Raw genomic sequence first — 23,370 nt, 5'->3', positions numbered from 1 at the left:
ATGTCCATTTCATCTAATGTGTCATTTAGGGCTGCTATTGCCTTATTCATTTTCTGTTTGGATGATCTATCTATAACTGTCAATGATGTATTTAAGTCCCCTAGTATAATTGTGTTTTGGTCAATTTCTCCCTTTACTTCTGTTAGTAGTTGCTTGGTATATTTTGGTGTTCCCTGATTGGGGGCATAAATATTGATGACTGTTATGTCTTCTTCTTGTCTAATCCCCTTTACCGTTATGAAATGTCCATCTTTGTCTCTTGTTACCTTTTTCACCCTGAAATCTGTTTAATCTGATATCAGTATGGATACACCTGATTTTCTCTTGGTACCATTTGCTTGGAGTGTCAATTTCCACCCTTTCACTTTGAGTCTATGCTTGTCCTTGTAGCTGACATGTGTCTCTTGGAGACAGCATATGGTTGGGTTTAGTCTTTTTATCCAATCTGCTACTCTGAGACTTTATTGGTGAGTTCAGTCCATTTACGTTTAGGGTGATTATTGATATTTGAGGATTTCCTGTCATTCTACCTTTAGTTTTCTGGTATGGCTGTGTCTACATTGTTTCTTTGCCTTTGTCTGTTGTCTATTATTTCTGTGTGGTGGTATTCTATGATGGTTCCCTCTGTTTCTTCTTTTATTACAGTATATATTTCAGTTCTGGATTTTTTTTAGTGGTGATACTTAAGTTTGTATAAAGGAAAGTTTCATATTTAGAGTATGCTGTTTTCTTCAGCACGCTTACTTTCTGCATTCCCATATTCCGGTTCAGGCCTTTACTCTCCCCTTTTTATGTTTTGTTTGCCACAAATTGTCCCTGTTGATGGTGGATGAATAGCCTCCTTTAGTATTTCTTGTAGTGCAGGTTGTGTATTAGAATATTCCCTCAGCTTCTGTATGTCTGGAAAGGTCTTTATTCCTCCTTCATATCTGAAGGATATCTTTGCTGGATATATTATTCTTGGCTCATAATTTCTCTCTTTCAATAGTTTGAATATTTGTGCCACTCCCTCCTGGCTTGTAGAGTTTCTGCTGAAAAACCTGAGGATAAGCTAATGGGTTTTCCTTTGTAGGTTACCAACATCTTTTCCCTGGCTGCCTTGAGGATTCTTTCTTTGTCGTTGATTTTCGACAGCTTCAATACATTGGAGAAGGCCTGTTGGGATTGAGGTAATTACGTGTTCTATTTGCTTCTTGGTTTCGAGGATCCAGTTCTGTCCACAAGTTTGGTAAGTTGTCTTCGACAATTTGTTTGAATATATTCTCTGTTCCCTTTTCTCTTTCTTCTCCTTCTGGTATGCCCATTATTCTTATATTGCTCTTTCTGATGGAGTCAGAAAGTTCTTGTAGATTTCTTTCATTTCTTTTTAGTCTCAAGTCTCTTCTTCCATCCTTGTCATTTCCAGGTTTCTATCTTCAATGTCACTGATTCTTTCCTCCATCTGGTCAACTCTAATATCTAAGCTGCCTATTTCATTCTTAATTTCTTCTATTGAGTTTTTAATCTCCAGAAATTCTATTTGGTTCTGTGTTAAAATTTCAATGTCTTTCGTAAAATGCTCATGTTCTTTGATTGTGTTTCTGAGTTCATTAAACTGCCTTTCTGTGTTTTCTTGTATCTTGTTGAGTTTTTTCTGACCTGCAATTGAATTATCTGTCATTTAAGTCACATATTTCCATATCTTTAAGTTCCTTTTCTGGAGATTTTTCATTTTCTTTCTTAGCGGCCTTGCTGCCTGGGTTGTTCATGGCAATTAATGATTTATTATTTCTCTTCCTAGACATCTACAGAAGGAGGTTCTGCAACAGGTTGATAGGAAGAGATCTTTCTTTTTTTTTCCAGTACGTGTTAGTGGAGTGATGTATTTTCTCTCCGACTGTAGCCTTTTTTCTCTCTCGCACTGTAGTGTTATGTTTCCTCTGCACTATCCCAGCTTCCTACATAATGGGGGGATTCCCTGGAAGGTGGGCTTTTCCTCTGTTAACAGTTCGCCTATGCCATAGGGCGCCACATCCGTGTGGGGATGCGGAAAGCTTTTGAAGTTCCAAAGCTCTTCTTGCACCAGATTCAGAGCCTGTGTGTTTCAGCAGCTCTGTTTACTCCTGCAGGGATCCACCCAGATAGGTGGGGACAGGGTTGGGGTGGGTTGTGAGAGGTGGCCCAGAGCAATGGCAGCGATGACCACCACAGCCATTCCTGCTTCCAAAGCTCCCTCCCCTTGCCGGAACTAGTTGGGCTGCGAATTTGTGTCTGCGGTCCACTGTTCTCAGAACTACAAGTATTCTATTCTTTTGATCTGACACTGCTACTGTTCCTCTTCTAGCACTGGGCAGGTGGGGGCCGGGTGAGCTCTGGGAGGGTTGGGAGGGGGCAGCTAGTCTCAGTGCCTAAGGCTTCCATTCTCTGTGGCAGTGAGGGCTTACACCACCGTTTTCAGCCTTCTTCCCTCAGTGTTTGCTCCATGGTCTCTGCCGTTGTGTTCAGCTGTGTTATATGCTGTCCCCTCAGCCCTGTGGGCCATAAGCGGAGCCCTAGCAGTCCGGGTTCTTCCCTCTCCCTCCGTTGTGGTAGCTCCGGGATGCAGGGAGCTTGGAACACTGATCTAGGTCTGCGTCCTGCTCCTGCGCGGCTCTGGCGCTACACTTCTGCCTTCCCTCTCCCCCTGCTCGCAATTTGCCCACCTTTATGTGAATTCAGTAGTTAGCCTCTTCGTCTTGCCTCTCTGCTGTGCAGGGAATCCTTTGTGGAGTTATAGTTGTTCAATTAGTTGTAAATTCCAGGGGAGATTTACAGAGGCTCAGCTCACACTGCCATTTTGATGACGTCTCCAGAAAGATTGTTCTTAATGGGAGCCCTCAGTGTAGTGTGCAAAGAAAAGCCCTCATGAATTACTTAGAGCATAAATTACTAAAAAATTTTAAAAAGCAAATTGTCTATTGAGAAATTTAAACATTCATCCCCCTTAACCGAAATTGAAAATTCTGGGAATTTTCACTTTCCAGAATTTACCCAAACACTTTCCTACTCACAAAGTCCAAACATCTCAATATGGCATATACCTGCCAAGTTTCATCTCCCACATCTCCCAGATGACATTTGCCACTCCATCAATTTGAAACTGCCTGTTCTTCCCTAGGCATACACCTGCAGTTCCATGCCTCTGAGTATTTCCTGTTTATTTTCTTCTTCTTATAAAAGTCTCCACCACCTTTTTGGTTTGGATGACTTTGCTTACTCTTGGGGAATCAGCTAATTTGTCAGAAGGTCTTCTCTGATCACTCTCCAGGTTGAGTTAGTTTCCCTTCTCCAAGTTTCCATAACACCTGGTGTATATTTTGTATAGATAATTTACACATTTATTTGCATATCTATTTATATATTTAAGTATATATATATTTATGTATCTGTCTCCACCATCTTGGTTTCTCTCTTTATATTCCCCATATGATGGTTTTCAGCTAGGGAGCAATTCTGTCCCCCAAGGGACATTTGGAATGTCTGGTGACATTTTTTGTTTGTCACAACTTGGAAGAAACCAGGGATGCTGCTACGGATCTTACCACACAGGGAAGTCCCCACAACAAAGAATTAGTCAGCCTGAAATATCAATAATGCCAATGTTGAGAAACCCTGTTCTACACCTACCTTCCACCTAGCAAGACACATGAAAAAGCACACACACACACACACATACACACACAAACTATACGTAAGGGTAAAATGATTTTAAGTATAATTTCTTCTTCCATATAATGGGTGTAATATCTATGGTGAAATTTTGCAGGGAAGATTAATAGAGACAACATGTGAGCAATGTCTGGTACAAAGCTGATACTGCATCAATATTAGTTCATTCTAACAATAAAGTGCAGAAATTAAATTACAGACCCCAGAATGTTTTGGTGTTGAAATGAATCGTAAGGAGTTTGCTGTCAAACCCCTTCATTTTATAGCTGAGGAGTCCCAATCTTATAAATGCTAAGAATTTGTCTAAATCATTGGTATTATATGAGTTTCCAGTTTAATGGCAAACCACATTTAAAATGCGTGCATAAGAAAGGAATTATAAACTGACTCTTGTAAAATAAATAATTAATCTTTGGGGAGTTTGGCTTGTAAATACAATTTTCATATGTATGTAAAAAATTTTCTTTAAAATAGTTAGAATACTAACAGAACAATGATTCAGTTGAATAATATTACCAGAAGTTTCACAGAGATTTATTTTCAAATTACATTTTTGGCATTTATGCTAAAATAGGCAAATGCATTAAAATAGAAAGTTAAACAAATAATACATTATTTCAACTATAGGAGAGAGATAGTCAGAATCCAGAATAACTTAGTTTGTCATAATACATAAGCCCCTCAAATATTAACAGGCTTTCTAGAATCTATCCTAAAAATTAACTACCTTGTAATGATTCAGTTTGTCTTCCCTGCTCAATTGCTAATCCATACAATGAAATTCCTTAGCAAAATATAATTCAGAGGCACCATCCAATCTGAGATCTCAAATTCTAACATGTTATGGCTTTTAATATGAACACCAGTATAACCAGAATTTAAACAAATTATGGCAAATAAAACATTTATATTTTAACATCTATAGACTTTATTAGGTGTTTCTTATATAGTCATCTGGTATGTTTAAAGAGTGAGCAATCAAATAAAAGGAAATATGGTCATAACTGATTGAAGTAATAAAATCCTGAAACTAAATAACATCTCATAATTCATTGCACAGCATATATTAGATTTCATTACATCAGTATATAGCTTAGTAGTAAATTCTCCTGATGGCCATAAACCTCAAAGGTGTTGTCATCCTGAAAAATGAAGGGGCGGGAGTTGGTGTGGCTACAGAATGGATAAATCTTTAATAGAGCCTTGTGGTGTACCTTTAAGTTGTAAAGTTGTAGTGCATCCCCACCTAGTGGCAGAATTTTGTACCTCATTCTAATAAAAGGACTTTTCCCTTATATTTCCTAGTTATGTCTCATTCACTCTTTAACTATATTCACCTCTGATACTGTAGTCCCTAATATTTATGTCACCCAAATAATTAAACCCCATTCATTTGCGCTTCACCCACCAGGCTGTCAAGTATTTGTTTAGTATAGTTTTTATATTCATCTAGCTTTTAAATTCTAAATACTTTGGTTTTTAAATTCTAGCTTTTAAATTCTAAATACTTTGGTTATTTTCAAAGTCACACTTACTTACTTTGTTAAGAAACACCATCCTGTTTATGAATGGCTATAGAAACTTTGGGCTTTGGCCTAGTTTTTATTCTTATTGCTGAATCTTTTAGGAAGTCAGAACAGTACTTATTGTGCGCCAGGAACTGGTGTTCTAAGTGCTTAATGTATAATGCAGGCAGTTAATTTTCAAAACAAACCTATAAAGTAGATTCTTTCATTAGCTTCATGTTAGGGCTGAGGAAACTGAGGCAGAGAAGTTAAACCATATTTCTAGAGTTACCCAATAAGTGAATGGATTCAGATCTGGGCAGTCTAACCTAGAAGTGACTCTGAATCACTCCATCATTCTGTCTACAGGATGATGAGCCAAATGGGTTATATGAATATAACACCAATTGGCAATGTATGAGATTCAAATTTATTGGAAAAGTTCTAAGAAAGGAAAGAAACTAAACACTGGGTAGTGCTTGGTTATCTGAAAATTTATGTTACCGAGTTAAGTCTAATGGGGAGGCATCTTGACACACAAATATTTACTAATCAATTGACCCTTATACATGTAGTCTCTCATTAAAATGTCCCCTAACATTAGCGTCTACCAACATTATTTATCAGTTTCTTTGTGATTTGCAATACTGCTACAACAATAAAATTAAAACTAATTGCCAGTCAAATCATGTATCTTACAAAATATTAAACATGCTAAAGAACTGCTTTCATCATGACCAATACCTTCATCAAATGACGATCTAGGCAACTTGGACCAGACAAAAACAAAAAATGACATGAATGATTTCAGAATAGGTGTTTCAGAAAACAATCGGAATATCACAGAAGGGAGGCTCTTAGGAAATGTAATGAAGCTTTCTAATATTTTAGCAAAATTTTAAGACAGTATGTCCATGTGGTCAAACATAAATGTATCAACATTACATCTTATATTGTGAAAAAATACATATACACAAAATGTGCACACATACTTTTTATTGTTTTTGAAATTTTAACTATAACACGAAACTTGTTTTTCACACTCTGTTGCTTTGTTCAATCCCAAATATTCCCACCACACACACCAGTGGCTTATGAAACACTGTGTAAGCTGCAAGTTCTACACAGTTCCTTCCCCACTTACTGTGGTTCCATTCTCTTTCTTCTATCAAAGAAACATTTTATAATTCAGGGTTTGGGAATGATGTCATTACCTAATGGTTATAATTTATATTTTAAAAAATTAGCCTATAGACTTAAAAATTTTAACTTTTATTAGCATCCAAATCTTACAATATACTTTGTAACAATCATTCCCAAAGTGGAAAAGTCACTGGGATATGGGAGAAAGTATAATTTGTCTTTATATTTTCCCCTATTTTTCTAATGTCTATTTTGTTTTGTTTTGTTTTGTTTTGTTTTGTTTTGTAATACACAGGAGCACATATATGTAACTTACACAGACCCATATTGGAGTTGTATACATAATTTTCAAAATATGCAAACAATTATGTTTGGAGAGGAGTAGTTGAAGAGAGCTGTTTCCCCATCCTAGCAAACTAGCGGGTGAATCCTCTCTCCTTTCATTAACTTTTGAAGTCTGAGAGCCAGTCTGTTTGCTTCAGATAAAATGAAGTCACTAGTGCTTGTTTCTTGCTCCATTCCATCCCTACAAGTTAGGACGTGATGGGGCTTCTAAGTATCTCCCTAATCTACAAAGGCAATATAAAGGTGACTATTCTACTTGGAAAAATGACATACCTTCAGTAAATTAAGAAGTTATCTAATCAGTGAAGAAAACTGATTAAAGTGGCTTCTCTAAGCATCAGTGGGCAGTTAAATACTATCTGAAAAATGTATTTTAAGTTTGGAAAGAATTGAACAGATAAGTGAATTCAGTAGTTATTTATGAATAAAATTTAGGACCCACTTCTGGTGAAGATGGCAGAGTAAGTAAATATTCTGCTTGCCGCCTCCCACAACCACATCAAAATTACAACTAAATTATAAAACAACCCCTCCAGAGAATTACATGGAGACTAGCTGAACAGAACTCCTATAACTCAGGAAATAAAGAAGCCACACTGAAACTGTTAAGAGGGGCAGACTTGAAATGGGCTGGTCTCACACCCAGGTGTGGCAGTTAAAGAATCTGGAGGGATACCTTGGCTGTGGAGTTCCCCCCTGAGGAGAGGTCCCAGATCCACACTGGGCTCCCCATTACAAACCACCAGTGCCAGGAAGAGGAGTCCCTACAACATCTGGCTGTGAAAATCAGCAAGGAGTCTGTCCAAGTGAGGGCAGCTGGAATCCCAGGCTTTCCTCTTAAAGGGCCCACCTATGGACTTACTCACTGATGGACTCACTTGCAATGGACTCAGTTGCTCTGAACTCCAGCACTGAGGCAGCAGCTGGAAAAGCATCAGGGACATATGGGAGACACTGAATTGTCTGGCTTCAGGGCAAGGCTGAGAGGGGCAGCTCAGGCCAGGACAGTGCTGGCTCAAATGTTCTTTTATTGAGCCCTCCCCCTACACAGGTGGCAGGTGCATGCTGGCACCAAACCTGAGTTTCCATCAAACAGGCTAACACTGCTTGCCTCACCCTGGTTATTCTGAGAACGAGCCTCCCAACTTGCACAGGCCCAAACCTTCTTCAGAAACTGTACCTCAGAAGTGGTTGGCTTCAGCCCACACTGCAGACTTACTTAAAAATCTCTGAAAGGTCCACAAACCCCAAACAAGCAGCAGTGTGCCCCATAGTTCTTGCTAAGTGCCTCACAGAACAGCACTAGTGACAGCTAGCCTCAGTTGGCAGCATAGCCTCTCCCTGGTGCCTGCAAACCCAATACAGGTAGCTACCAACCACAGATTACTTGGTAGATCTTACCAGGTGGCCCGTCACACAGCACAGGCACAGCTGAATTTGGCCTGCATGAGATCCCCTCCCAAGAGGCCGCAGAAGCAACACACCCAGTGGCTGGCTTCAGACCACACCAGAGCACTATCCTATTAGCTACACCAAAAGGGGGGACTTGTCAGGCACCAGAGCCACACAACAAATCCCACTCTGTGGGGTCAGCCTCCATACAATAGCTTGTCCACAGTAGTGATGGCCAGTCTTTACACCCAGTCACCCTGAGGGTCAATCCCATCCATTGACATGCCAACAGCAATCAAGGGTCATCTACAACAAAAGGGCACACACACAGATTAGATGGAGAAGATGAATCAGCAATTTGGAAGACAAGGTAGCAGAAAACACCCAATTAGAACAGCAAAAAGAAAAAAGAAAAAAAAATTGGGATAGTTTAAGGGACATCTGGGACAACATCAAGCATAACAACATTCACATTATAGGGGTGCCAGGAGAGAGCAAGGGATTGAAAACCTATTTGAAGAAATAATGACGGAAAACTTCCCTAACCTGGTGAAAGAAATAGACACACAAGGAAGCACAGAGTCCAGGAAGCGCAGAGAGTCCCGAAAAAAATGAGTCCAAACAGGTGCACATAAAGACACATCATAATTAAAATGGCAAAGGTTATAGACAAAGAGAGAATCTTAAAAGCAGCACGAGAAAGGCAGTTACTTACCTACAAGGGAGCTCCCATAAGACTGTCAACTCATTGCTCAACAGAAACTTTGCAGGCCAGAAGGGAATGGCACAAAACATTCTAAATGATGAAAAGCAAGGACCTACAACCAAGATTACTCTACACAGCAAGGCAATCATTTAGGATCGAAGGACAGAGAAAGAGCTTCCCAGACAAGAAAAAGCTAAAGGAGTTCATCACCACCAAACCAGTAATACAAATGTTAAAGGGATTTCTTTAAGAAAAAAAAATAATACATAAAAAATATGAATAAAATGGTGAATAACTACATATGTGTCAATAATTACTTTACATGTTAAGGGATGATACGCACTAATCAAAAGACATAAGGTGGCTGAATGATAAGACAAGATGCATACATATGTAGCCTACAAAATACCCACTTCAGATCAAGACACACACTGGCTGTAAATAAAGGGATGGAAAAAAGGTATTTTATGCATATAGAAATGAACAAAAAAGCTGAAGTAGCAATACTTACATCAGACAAAACAGTTTAAAACAAAGGCTATAACAAAAAGACAAAGGACATTACATAATGGTAAAGGGATCAATCCAACAAGGATATAAACCTTGTAAACATTTACACACCCAATGCAGGAGCACCTAAATATATAAAGCAAATATTGATGAACATAAAGGGAGAGATCAACAGTAATAAAATCGTAATAGGGAACTTTACCACCCCATTAACGTCAATGGATAGATATTCCAGACAGAAAATCAACAAGGTAACAGCAGCTTTAAATAACACATTAGATTAGATATATTTAATTAATATTTTTAGAACATTTAATCCCAAAGCAGAATATAAATTCCTTTAAAGCACACAGGGAATATTTTTCACCAGACACCACATTAGGCCACAAAACAAGTCTCGATAAATTTAAAAATACTAAAATCATACTAAGCATCTTTTCTGATCACAATGGTATAAAACTAAAAATCACTTACGAGAAGAAAACTGAACAACAAATGCATATGTGGAGGATAAATAACATGCTACTAAACAATGAGTGGGTTAACAACCAGATCAAAGAAGTCAAAAGATACCTTGAGACAAATGATAATGAAAACACAATGACCCAAAGTCTATGGGACACAGCCAAAGCAGTTCTAAAACAGAAATTCATAGCAATACAGGTCTACCTCAAGAAATGAGACAAGTCTCAAACAATCTAACCATACACTTAAAGGAACTACAAAAAGAGCAAAGCTCAATGTGAGGAGAAGTAAAGAAATAATAAAGACCAGAACAGAAATAAATGAAAGAGTCTAAGAAAACAATACAAAAGATCAATGAAACCAAGAGCTGGTTCTTTGAAAAGCTCAACAAAATTGATAAACATTTAACCAGACTCATCAAGAAAAAGAGAGGACCCAAATAAAATCAGAAATGAAAGAGAACTAACAACAAACACAAAAATACAAAGGACTACAAGAAAATACTATAAATATATGCCAACATATTGGAAAACCTGGAATAAATGGATAAATTCCTAGAAACATACAATCTTCCAAGATTTTATCAAAGAGAAACAGAAAACTTGAACAGACTGATTTGATTACTAACAAAACTGAATCAGTAATCAAAATACACCCAATAAAAGTCCTGGACCAGATAGCTTCACAGGTGAATTTTACCAATAATTCAAGAAGAATGAACACATATCCTTCCCAAACCATTCCAAAAATTTGAAAAGCAGGGAAGGCTCCCAAGCTCTTTTTATATGGCCAGCATTACCCTGATTCCAAAGACAAAGACATTACAAAAAAGAGAAAATTGAGAGACGTCATGAAAATGGCGGCATGAGGTGAGCCTCTGTAAATCTCCCCTGGAATTTACAACAAATGGAACAACTATAACTCCACAAAGGATTCCCTGCACAGTAGACAGGCAAAACGAAGAGGCCCACTACTGAATTCACCTAAAGGTGGGTGAATCATGCGAGGGGGGAGGGGAGGAGGGACAGGAGAAGCGCGGAGACAGAGCCGCGCGGGCGCAAGACGCAGACCTAGCTCAGTGCTCCGAGCTCGCTGCATCCCAGAAAGACCATAGCTGTGGGAGAGGGAAGAACTCGGACTGCTAGAGCTCTGTTTATGGCCCACAGGGTTGGGGGACAGCATATAACACAGCTGAACCCAACGCTCACGGCAGAGACCTCGGAGAAAAGACTGAGGGAAGAAGGCTGAAAATCGTGGTTTAAGCCCTCACTGCTGAGCAGAGAACAGAAGCCTTAGGCATTGAAACGAGCCAACCCCTCCCTACCCTCCCAGAGCTCACCCCGCCCCCACCTGCCCGGTGCTAGAAACAGAACAGTAACAGTGTCAGATCAAAAAACAGAATATTTGCTGTTCTGAGAACTGTGGACCGCAGACACACATTCACAGACCAACTAGTTCCGGCAAAAAGGAGGGAGCTGTGGAAGCAGGACGGGCTGTGGTGGTGGTTGCTGCCATTGCTCTGGGCCACCTCTCACAACTCACCCCGTCACTGGCCCCACCTATATGGGCGGATCCCTGAAGGAGTAACCAGAACTGCTGAAACACATGGGAACTGAATCTGGTGCAGGATGAGCTTTGGAACTTCAAAAGCTCTCCGCATACCCACACAGACACTGTGCCCTGTGACCCAGGCAAACTACTAACAGAGGAGAAGCCTGTCTCCAAGGGAATCCCCCCATTGTGTAAGAAGCTTGAAGAGTGCAGAGAAAACATAGCACTACTGTGTGAGAGAGAAAAAATGGCTGCAGTTGGAGAGAAAATAAAACATTCTAACAATAAGTACTGGAAAACAAAAGAAAGACCTCTTCCTATCAACCTGTTGCAGAAGCCACTCCTGTAGATGTCTAGGAAGAGAAATAATAAATCAGTAATTGCCATGAATAACCAAGGCAACAAGACAGTTCAGAGAGAAAGTGAAAAGTCTCCAGGAAAGGAACTTAAAGATATGAAAATATGTGACTTAAATGACAGAAATCAAGATTGCAGTTCTGAAAAAACTCAACGAGATGCAAGAAAACACAGAAAGGCAGTTTAATGAACTCAGAAACACAATCAAAGAACAACATGAGCATTTTATGAAAGACATTGAAATTTTAAAACAGAACAGAATTTAAAAATAGAATTTCTGGAGATTAAGAACTCAATAGAAGAAATTAAGAATGAAACAGGCAGCTTAGGTATTCGAGTTGAACAGATGGAGGAACAAATCAATGACATCGAAGATAGAAACCTGGAAATGACACAGACAGAAAAAAGGAGACTTGAGACTTAAAAGAAATTAAAGAACTCTACAAGAACTTTATGACTCCATCAGAAAGTGCAATATAAGAATAATGGGGGGCCGGCCCGGTGGCTCAGGCGGTTGGAGCTCCATGCTCCTAACTCCGAAGGCTGCCAGTTCAATTCCCACATGGGCCAGTGAGCTCTCAACCACAAGGTTGCCAATTCAATTCCTCGAGTCCCGCAAGGGATGGTGGGCTCCGCCTCCTGCAACTAAGATTGAACATGGCACCTTGAGCTGAGCTGCCTCCCAGATGGCTCAGTTGGTTGGAGCATGGGCTCTCAACCACAAGGTTGTTGGTTCGACTCCAACAAGGGATGGTGGGCTGTGCCCCCTACAACTAGCAATGGCAACTGGACCAGGAGCTAAGCTAAGCTGCGCCCTCCACAACTAAGATTGAAAGGACAACAACTTGACTTGCTAAAAAGTCCTGGAAGTACACAGTGTTTCCCAATAAAGTCCTGTTCCCCTTCCCCAATAAAAGCTTTAAAAAAGAAAAAAGAAAAAAGGAGTAATGAGCATACCAGCAGGGGAAGAGAGAACAGAGAATATATTCAATCAAATTGTCAATGAGAACTCCCCAAACTTGTGGACAGAACTGGATCCTCCAATCCAAGAAGCAAATAGAACACCTAATTACCTCAATCCCAACAGGCCTTCTCCAAGGCACATTGTATTGAAGCTGTCTAAAATCAACGACAAAGAAAGATTCCTCAAGGCAGCCAGGGAAAAGAAGACGGTAACCTACAAAGGAAAGCCCATTAGATTATCCTCAGATTTTTCAGCAGAAACTCTACAAGCCAGGAGGGAGTGGAACCAGATACTCAAACTATTGAAAGAGAGAAATTATGAGCCAAGAATAATATATCCAGCAAAGATATTCTTTAGATATGAAGGAGGAATAAAGACCTTTCCAGACATACAGAAGCTGAGGGAATTTTCTAATACACGACCTGCACTACAAGAAATACTAAAGGAGGCTATTCATCCACCATCAACAGGGACAATTTGTGGCAAACAAAACATAAAAAGGGGGAGAGTAAAGGCCTGAACCAGAATATGGGAATGCAGAATGTAAGCATGCTGAAGAAAATGGAATATTCTAAATATCAAACTTTCTTTTACATAAACTTAAGGGTAACCACTAAAACAAATCCATAAGTGAAATACATAGTGTAATAAAGAAACAGAGGGAAACATCATAGAATACCATCACACAGAAATAATAGACAACAGCACAAAGGCAAAGAAACAATAGAGACACAGCCTTACCAGGAAACTAAAGATAGAATGACAGGAAATCCTCACATATCAATAATCACCTTAAATGTAAATGGACTGAACTCACCAATTAAAAGGCATAGAGTACCAGATTGGATCAAAAAACGAAACCCAACCATATGCTGTCTCAGAGACACATGTCAGCTACAAGGACAAGCATAGACTCAAAGTGAAAGGGTGGAAATTGACACTCCAAGAAAATGGTATCCAAACAAAATCAGGTGTATCCATACTGATATCAGATGAAAGACTTCAGGGTGAAAAAGGTAACAAGAGACAAAGATGGACATTTCATAATGGTAAAGGGGACTAGACAACAAGAAGACATAACAGTCATCAATATTTATGCCCCCAATCAGGGAGCACCAAAATATACCAAGCAACTACTAACAGAAGTAAAGGGAGAAATTGACCAAAACAAAATTATACTAGGGGACTTAAATACATCATTGACAGCTATGGATAGATCGTCCAAACAGAAAATAATGAAATAACAGCCCTAAATGACATGTTAGATGAAATGGACATAACTGACATATACAGAGCACTTCATCCTAAAACATCAGACTATATATTTTTTTCTAGTGTACATGGAACATTCTCAAGGATAGACCATATATTGGGACATAAAATCAGCTTCAGCAAATTTAAGAAGATTGAAATCATACCAAGCATATTCTTTGACAAATAGTAAAGTGTTGGAGAGGCTGTGGAGAAAAAGGAACCTTCATACACTGTTGGTGGGAATGCAGACTGGTGCAGCCATTATGGAAGGCAGTGTGGAGGTTCCTCAAAAAATTACGAACAGAATTACCATATGACCCAGCAATCCCTCTCCTGGGTATCTACCCCAAAAATCTGAAAACATTTATATATAGACACGTGTGCTCCAATGTTCATTGTAGCTTTATTTACGGTGGCTAAGACATGTATACAACCAAAATGTCCTCCGATAGATGAATGGATAAAGAAGTTGTGGTACAGATACACAATGGAATACTATTCGGTGGTAAGAAAAGATGATATAGGAACATTTGTGACAACATGGCTGGATCTTGAGACTATAATGCTAAGTGAAATAAGTCAGACAGATAAAGCAGAGAACCATGATTTCACTGATATGTGGTATATAAACCCAAAACAACAAAACAAGACAAACAAATGAGAACCAAAAACTCATAGACACAGACAACAGTTTAGTGGTTACCACAGGATAAGGGGTACGGGGGTGGGAGATGAGGGTAAAGGGGATCAAATATATGGTTATGGAAGGAGAACTGACTCTGGATGGTGAACACACAATTGGATTTATAGATGATGTAATGCAGAATTGTACACCTGAAATCTATGTAAATTTACAAATTTTCACCGCAATAAACTTAAAAAAAAAAAAATTTTCAACTACTTCCAAAAATAAAAATAAAATAGATAATTATGGGTCAATACCCTGATGAACATAGGTGCAAAAAACCCTACAACATATCAACAAATGGTATTCAGCAATACATTTAAAAGATCAGCTACCATGATCATGTGGGATTTATTGCTGGGAGCAAGGTTGGTTCAATATCTACAAATCAATTAATGTGATACATCACATAAACAAAGTGAAAGATGGAAACAGTATGATCACGTCAAGATTCAGAAAAAGCATTTGACAAAATCCAGCATCCATTTATGATAAAACCTCTCAGTAGAGTGGGAAAAGAGGGAACATACCTCAACATAATAAATGTTGAGTACAGCATAAGGAATATAGTCAATAATATTGTAATAACTATGTATGGTGTCAGGTGGGTACTAGACTTATGGGGAAATCACTTCATAAGTTATATAAAGGTCTAACCACTATGCTGTACACCTGAAACTAATATAACATTGAATGTCAAGTGTAATTGAAAAACGAAAAAGAAAATTAGAAAAGAATAAGGTTTAGAATTCAAAAACTCCAACAAAAATTATAATAGACATTTATTTAAAGTAATACATTTGCAGCCCAGATAATTCTAAATTGTACATTTCAGAGTTATACAACATCATAAAAATACTTTGAGGATAGCTGCTCCAAACATTTCCATTACATGATTATTTCTTTGCCCATTCTTCTCTCTCTTTTCTTTCCCGAATAACCTCTTTCAGATAGGGTTCAAGGTAGAATTTATCCTAAAGAACGAATAAAAGAAAAATATCACATGCCACCATCATATACTGATATATCTTAAATACTCAATAGGTTTTAAACATCAGAAGAAATGCATCAAAACTAATTTCCAGGGCTGGCCTGTGGCTCAGGTGGTTGGAGTGCCATGCTCCTAACGCCAGAGGTCGCTGGTTCGATTCTCACATACTCCAGTGAAATGCGCCCTCTACAGCTAACATTGTGAACAACAGCTCTCCCTGGAGCTGAGCTGTCGTGAGCAGCCAGAGGTTGGCATGAGCTGCTGTGTGCTGCTGCAGACTGCTGCGTGCTGCCATGGGCTATCGTGTGCTGCCATGAGTGGCTGGTGGCCAGCGTGAGTGGCTGGCGGCCAGCGTGAGTGGCCAGCAGCCATGGTGAGCAGCCAGCAGCCAGTGAGAGCTGCCATGAGCTGCTGTGAGTGGCCCACCGACGGCAGACGACCGACTGCCTCAGCCGGGGAGAGCGCAAGGTTCATGATACCAGCATGGGCCAGGGATCTGTGTCCTACACAACTAGACTGAGAAACAACAGCTTGAATCGAAGTGAGGTGGGGAGGTGGAAGAAAGGGGGAAAAAATATTTAATTTCCAACTTAAGAAAAAATATTCTCAAGCAAAGAACTATCTGCCTTTCTAAAATGTAAAAACCCATAAATTGGTTGCTTTGATAGGTTATGAGAGGAAAGTCTGAAAGAAAAAAAAAAAATGAGAGTCTACAAGCTTTTGCCTAGTTTCAATGCAGTTCAAGGGGCAGGGTTTGCTTCACAGAATCCTTCCTGGGAGCTAGAGGGCCAATCAGTGGGCTGATTACATGAACACCACCATTTTTTCACCTGAACAGGAAGCAGAGTGGAGAGGGAGAACAACAACAGCCTGGGAGGCAGAAGACCCAGATTCTAGTCCCTGGATCTCTATATTAGAGACTTGCTTAGTAATTTTGGAATAGTCTCTTTACCTTTAAATCTCAATGTGTCTGTCTCTAAATTGGAAGTAACATTTGCTCTATTAACCTCACCATATTAATGTAAGGATATTTATTTGTTGCAGCTTTACGAACTCCAAAGTGCTACACAAATGAATGTCTTTCTGTTTGTAATACTCAATCCTTAATAGCCAACATTGTTAGATACAAAGAAGCTGTTCTACCTCCTCATATTTCGTCCACTGCTCTTTAGGCAAGATCTGCTGCCTCATGGTCAGGTCCAATGCTCTCTTGATTCGAAACACCCTGTCATTATACAAGTTCTCAGGAAGCCTTCTTATTGCTTCTTTTACATCTTCATCCACATGTATTGTATCATCGCGCATTAACCCTGTGATAGAAAACCAGAGAGTTTGGGGTTGCCAGATGGCTCAGTTGGTTAGAGCACGAGCTCTTCACAACAAGGTTGCTGGTTCAATTCCCACATTGGAAAGTGGGCTGCGCCCCCTGCAACTAAAGATTGAAAACGGTGACTGGATTTGAAGCTGAGCTGCGCCCTCCACAACTAGACTGAAGGACAGTGACTTGACTTGGAGCTGATGAGCCCTTGCAGAACACACTGTTCCTCAACATTCCCCAATAAAATAAAATAAAAAAGAGAAAATAAAAACAAAATACAAAACAAGAGAGTTGTACCGAGTATGTATCTCAAAAATCAGGAATTAGAAAAAAAATAAGTAAAATATGTTTATGATTTATAAATTTAAGATGGGTGAATATCAAAAGTTAGGTATGATGAAATTCAATGTATTTCATACATAATAATGGGTTACTTTAATAGGTCATTTCTAAAATGGTACTGTGGAAACAATGTATGAGCTTTTTAAAATCCACTGCCACAAAATTCACTTTACTAAAACAATTTTTAAAATATTTAAAATGTTTACCTTGTTTTTAAACACACATCAATAAACCACATCTCTACTGTCTTATACTTTAAATCCGAGATCAAGGTATTAAAGAAACTTAAAATAAAATTGTACCAAGGAACCAGTAACATTTAATGATGCTTCCATCAAGCTTCAGCAACAAAAAATAAAATTCATGGCAAATTATAAAGTTCTAAAACAGTCAGGCATCAGATGACTGTAAAGATGTCAGACAATTTAAATATTTGAAAAAAACCTCTACTTTCAAAGTTCATATAACTTAAATTTTAAAATACTTGGGAGAGGGAGTGTATAATAAGAATCATGTCCAGTTATCATATTTCAAGAACATAAATTATTTCTATCTCAAACATTTGAGAAGATATCATCCCTCTCCTCAAAATAATAAAAAGAAAATGGCTGTGATTTAACATAACAATTAAAATGTGACCTAATTTTAAAATCTTCTAAAGTACACAAGTACAATTAGTTAAAGTTACTTTTATGGACACAATAACTCTTGCAAAAGCGCTCCTCTCAGAAAAAGCAAAAAAACAAAAACAGAAGAAAGCAGATACTCACCCAGTTTATTGAACCCTGCGGCATTGTAATACCATTTTCGAATACCCTCTAGCCACCGGCTTGATGCTGCAACTGATATTGTCACACTGTTAGTTGCTACAATTCACTTATATTTAAAATGAAGACATTGATAGGTAAGCAATCACTATTCTTATAGTTACTCTGTTAGAGAATGCAAACACAGGAAGGAATTTCCTTTGAAAAGCATATACTCTATATATTGTAGATAAAAAGTTCTTATTTTATCTATGAGCAAAAGTCACTGCACGTAAAAACTTGGGTAAGTCATGGGAAAAAAAAGTAAACTCAAACATCTAATGGACAGGTACAATTATTGCCACTCAAGCCTCTCAAATTCAAGCATGCCATCTTTTTATGACCCCCACCACTAACAAATTAAAGGGGTAGAGTTGGGGAAAGGAACTCGGAACTTCTCCATCATTCATTGTTGCAGAAGTAGATTACAAGAAATAGTGTAAACTTTTCAAGGGAGTAGAGCTGTATGAAAAGAAAATTTCAGGAAAATGATTTCAGGATAGGCTGGCAGGTCTAAATGACCCTCATCCTCCAAAATTTTTATTCTGCATTACCTGTTTTACACTTGGCTATCCTCTTTATATGTTTTTTCTGGGAGGATTTTGATACCATTGGTTAGTCATTTAATATTAATATGAAATAGCAAAAGAACTCTATTTCCCTCCTCCCAAGCAGCTAACTTCCCACCAAGGGAATACATATTTGAAAACGGATGAGGAGAAAGAGGTAATGTTAAAACTCTTTAGGGCATAGGACTGAACCTGATAGGGTAGCCCAGTAGTTGCTAAGGGCAACAGCATAGTGACTAATGTTTAAAGGAGAGATGTATTACAGAAGGGGAGGTAGAGCAAGTTTAACATTTCCTTTAAATTTTTGTCTAGGGCTAGCCCCTTACAGAGGAAGGAAAAAGCAAACACTTCTCCTCACCCCTACTCCTTAGTACATCACAGATTACAAGACTTTGGTAAATGTCCTCTGAAATTAAGCACCACATATAATATTGCTTCTAGCAAAACAAGTATCAAAAGAGCCAAGAGTCTACAAACATACTTATAGAAGTCAAATGAATTGTAAATATATTTACCAGTGATGATGATAGTAATATTCACTGAATACTTATTTTGTGCCAAGCACTATCCTATTTGCTTTACTCACATTAGCTCGGTTTACTTACAGCACACCTGTCCTTGCAGACGGGGAACAAGGCTTACAGAGGTCATCCCAGCCAAGATCAAAGTCAGCTAGTGATAGAGTTGAGACCAGGCCTATCTAGTTCCATACACTGCATAGAGGCAGAGTGCCTTCAATATTTGTAAAGTTAATTAAATAATGAATTCTTAAGAGTCTCCCCCACCCCAAAAAGTTCAATGTCATTTAAGTTAATGAATTTTTCTGGCAATCTGCTGTTTCTTAATAGCTTCACAATTGCTGGGGGCAGGGAGAAAGGGTTTAGAAAGCTACTCCAATTTATACCGACAGAGGGCAGAGACTGGCAAAAATGATGCTCACGTTCTGTTTGAAATATTCCGGCAATTTCTGCATTCTATTCAATATTTGTTCTACTGCCTACAAAAAAATACAAATTTCTCCAAGTCTACAAATCAATCTGACGTTCCAGATAAGGTTAACCTGAAGATCTGCTGTAACCCTTGCTCAGCTACCCCTAATTCCCAGTTTGAGAAGCGCCTAGGGATGGAATGAGGTTTCCAATCCTATATCCGCCGGTCACTTTGCCTCCTTATCAGCGTAAAAGGTAACCTAATATCCCCCTCGTCGAGCTGGCACAACTCATCGCGTTAATGCAGATGACAGCGCTCGGCTCACAGTAAGCACCCAGTTCGTTTTGGCTGGAAGTCACCCACTAATTACGTATCTCCTTGTGCCCTTGAACTCTTCTAAGGCCCAGCGGAAGGACTGCCGAACACAGGCAGCTGGAACGCCAGGGCTGTCGGAGCCACCACCCGCACCTTTACCAACAGTAGGTCCACATCCCAACCCCTAGGCGAGCCTGGCGTGGGGAGAGCAAGGGAGAGGGGAAAAGGGGTCCTTTAGGCTGGACTGAAACCACCGCTTTCCGTTACGCCGCAAAGCTGGCCAATTAGAGGGAGCAGAGGAAGAGAACCAAGTTGCTGCAAAAATAAAAGGTTGAGGGCAGCATTGCCCACCAAATAGGAGGACATCAGTTACTTACCAGCAGGCCTGCTCGCCATTTTGGCCCGTGAACGAAGCGTTGCCTACCGGGTAAGTCCTTGAGGGCGCTCTGGGCCCAGTGCGCAGGCGCCTCAGGTCGCCTGCGCCGGCGCAGTTCTGACGGCCTACGTTCGGCACCTGTCCTGCTTGCCTCGCCGGAGTTCTATCAACCGAGTAGGCTGGGCATTTTGCGCGCCCGGTTCCAAGAAGCATTCCCATCATGTGACGTGATGGGAAAAACCTTAGACCAGGAATTAGGAAACCGGGACTATATCCTGGGTTCTGTTACTGATGAGCTGTGAGAGGTTGGGCAGTATTAATTGCACCCTTGTGCCTAAAAAACACGCTAAGCGTTTTATGGGCATATTAAATTTAATTCTCAAATTTAATTCTAATTCTTAAGTACTATGATTATCCTCCTTGGAGAGAGGAAGAAACTGAGACTCAGAAAGGTTGGGTAAATTGTCCAAGGACGCACAGCTAGGAAGGACCCAGGTTCCTCTTCCAGAATCTGAGAATTCAGATAAAACTTTGGGACTCCTTAATTCTAAGGCCATAGGCTACACTAATCCAGGATACACTAACCCTCTCTGGCCTTCAGTTTCTCCAGCTGAAGATCTACTTCCAGCCATTTTAGTGGAAGGTTAAAGATCAGTTCAGGAAAAAAATTATTAAATCTAAGACACATAGAAGAATGTGCGTGCAAATAACGTAACAGCAAGTACAGTTTTAAGGTCTCAGTTCCAACATGTTAAGTCTAAGGTGTAAAAAACTAGGGACAGAAAACAAGAGACTAAGTATGATTGATGCTTATTCAGTTACTGAACTTCTACCATCATTACTGTCTTGGTCAGCTCAGGCTTCCATAACAAAATACCACAGATTAGGAAACTTAAAAAACACAGGTTTATTTTCTCACAGTTCTGGAGGCTAGAGGCCTAAGATCAAGGTACCAGCATGGTCAGTTTCAGGTGAGGGCTCCTTCCCCATGGCTTCTAGAGGGCTGTCCTCACATGGCAGGGAAAGAGCAAGTTGTTTTGTGTTTCTTCTCATAAGGGCACTAATCCCATCATGGGGACCCCACCATTATGACCTCATCTAACCCTAATTATCTCCCAAAGGCCCCATCTCCAAATGCTATCACTTTGGGGTTAAGAGTTTCAACTTAGAAATTTGGGGGGGGGGGAGGGGGACACAATTCAGTCCATAGTAACTACCCACCAATATCTTTTGTTTACTTTGGTCTTAAGCTGAGAGCTGGGACAGAACTCTATCTCACTGTAAGTTCAAAAGGTTAGATTTAATGGTCTTAGTCACATTCTAGTTCTAAAATTCTGTTGCCTTCTTCCTTTCTCCTTCTCTGTGCTGCCATAATATCTCACATTAGTCAGTTCTGGATGCGTAACTAAATGAATGCATACATTAATGATGAATGGTTGCTCCCAGACTACCCTAGTGAAAGTGAAGTCTGAAAAATGTGAAGAAATGCAATACATTTGTATGTTGGCATATTGCCTTATAAATTCTCAGTAAACTCTTCTCTTTTCCTCCTTACCCTTTAAGTTTCAGCTTATTGGTTATAGGGAGAAGGTGCAATAGAATGAAGAGCTTGTCAAAGGATCAGATACCCAATACTGTCACAAAATCCAGCTCCTATAGGTATTAAGCCTAGAGAACCTGGATGTTTGCTGGTAGTCATTAGTGTTGATTCAAAAATGATTTTTGGTTTCCCTCCTGACACATGGTAGGATTGCACTTCTATGCCCCCTTAAAGCTAGGCATGGCCATGTGACACTTTGGCAAAGAAAAGTGTTTTTTAAGACCAATTCTCCACATTCCTCTCTTCCATACTGATTAAACCCAATATGGTGGCGGCTCCCTCACCCTCTATCAGTAAAGATGTGAAGCAGTGTTTTTGGTTCCTAGTTGGACATGTATGAGATGAAAACGTGTGGTTTTAAATCATTTGGTGTTTTAGGACTATTCAGTATAGAAGCACAGCTTAGCCTGTTCTGGCTAAGATTAGTAGGTTGTTAGTAAAAGCAACATGAGGTTCTGAGCCATAGAAAGACCAGGCAATGGTTCCATGCCTTGTCTCCCAGTTGTACTTTCTTCCTTCCTTCCTGTTTATTGATCTCATCCAGTAGAGAACTCCATGAAGGCACATATCTATGCCACACTCACCACGGTATTCTAGGAACTCAAATGTAGAGGGAATGAGTAAAATCTGTAACAGGAAGGCCTTCACCAATTACAAATTGTTTCTCATGAGGTTTCAGGACATCTAGCACACAACAAAATACTGGTGCACAACAAAGTACCCCTGAAGTTAGTTTAAAACACTTTATTTCTCCCAATTCTGAATTCAGCTGGGTAGTTCTGCTCCATATGGTATCTGCTGAGGCTGGAAAATACAAGATAGCCTCTTCACTTACCTGTCTGGTGTTCAGCTGGCATTGCTGGCAAAGCTGAGATAGGGCCAGGAATCTGCTTCCACCTTATTTCTCCAGTAGAGACACTAGACCTCTTCACAAGAGGACAGACCCAATGTGCAAGTGCTTATCAAGTAGAGGTTTGATAATGTCCCATAGACTGAATCGCATTGAGCCAGTTTCCTCCTTGTAGGAAGGAAACTACACAAGAGTACAAATACCAGGTGTTGGTTCCTTAGGGTCCACCAGTGTTATCATTTTACTAAATCTTGAGATCCTAAGGCAGATAACTGACATCATGATGCTTCGTTTTCCAAATAATCAGACACAGAGGTTAAATCATTTGCCTAGGATTACATAGCTAATCAGCAAATAGGAAAAAAGTATCAGTTCATGCGATAAATCTTTGTGCACAGGCAGTTACGTCAAAGGTTTTTTATGTTTTTTCACTATGTCTCATTGCCCTCTACCTACCTTCAAATTACTTTCCTCCATATCCTTTCCCTTTCCTGATTCTCAGTAGCCACCTGTGGGTAATTTTGAAATTTGTGCTTGGGAAGACAACAGTACAGATAATCTAAAACTGCATGTGTTTTGTAGCATTATCTAAGTGAGTAGTAGATGTTAGATAAATAATATAGTATGCTCCAGAAACTCATTTAACATTTCAAAGAAATTAAAGCTATCTTGTGATGAAACCACTTTAAAAGACCTGTGAATATAAGAA

At 39.4% G+C, this 23,370-nt stretch overlaps 1 protein-coding gene across 1 annotated transcript; it reads right to left on the bottom strand.

Moving 5' to 3' along the window:
• Positions 1-15,329: 15,329 nt before the first annotated feature.
• On the bottom strand, positions 15,330-20,360 carry UQCRB (ubiquinol-cytochrome c reductase binding protein). The gene is made up of 4 exons (XM_019718404.2): positions 20,213-20,360; positions 17,986-18,057; positions 16,699-16,865; positions 15,330-15,538 (listed from the first exon to the last, which is right to left on the bottom strand). Exons 1-4 carry the CDS (start codon positions 20,229-20,231, stop codon positions 15,461-15,463), a joined length of 336 nt encoding a protein of 111 aa, XP_019573963.1. The 5' UTR covers positions 20,232-20,360; the 3' UTR covers positions 15,330-15,460.
• Positions 20,361-23,370: the final 3,010 nt, after the last annotated feature.

The sequence above is a fragment of the Rhinolophus sinicus genome, linkage group LG12, assembly GCF_036562045.2.
Source record: "Rhinolophus sinicus isolate RSC01 linkage group LG12, ASM3656204v1, whole genome shotgun sequence".
NCBI classification, from domain to species: domain Eukaryota; kingdom Metazoa; phylum Chordata; class Mammalia; order Chiroptera; family Rhinolophidae; genus Rhinolophus; species Rhinolophus sinicus.
Note: the sequence above shows the minus strand (reverse complement) of the source record. Positions and strands in the feature narration are given on the sequence as shown.

Bases quoted from the DNA above. Each gene is read 5' to 3' on its own strand.
- UQCRB (XM_019718404.2), bottom strand. The intron at 16,866-17,985 runs GTGAGTATCTGC...TTTCTATCACAG, and splicing joins CGCAGGGTTCAATAAACTGG to GGTTAATGCGCGATGATACA. The intron at 15,539-16,698 runs GTAGAACAGCTT...TTCGTTCTTTAG, and splicing joins AGTGGACGAAATATGAGGAG to GATAAATTCTACCTTGAACC.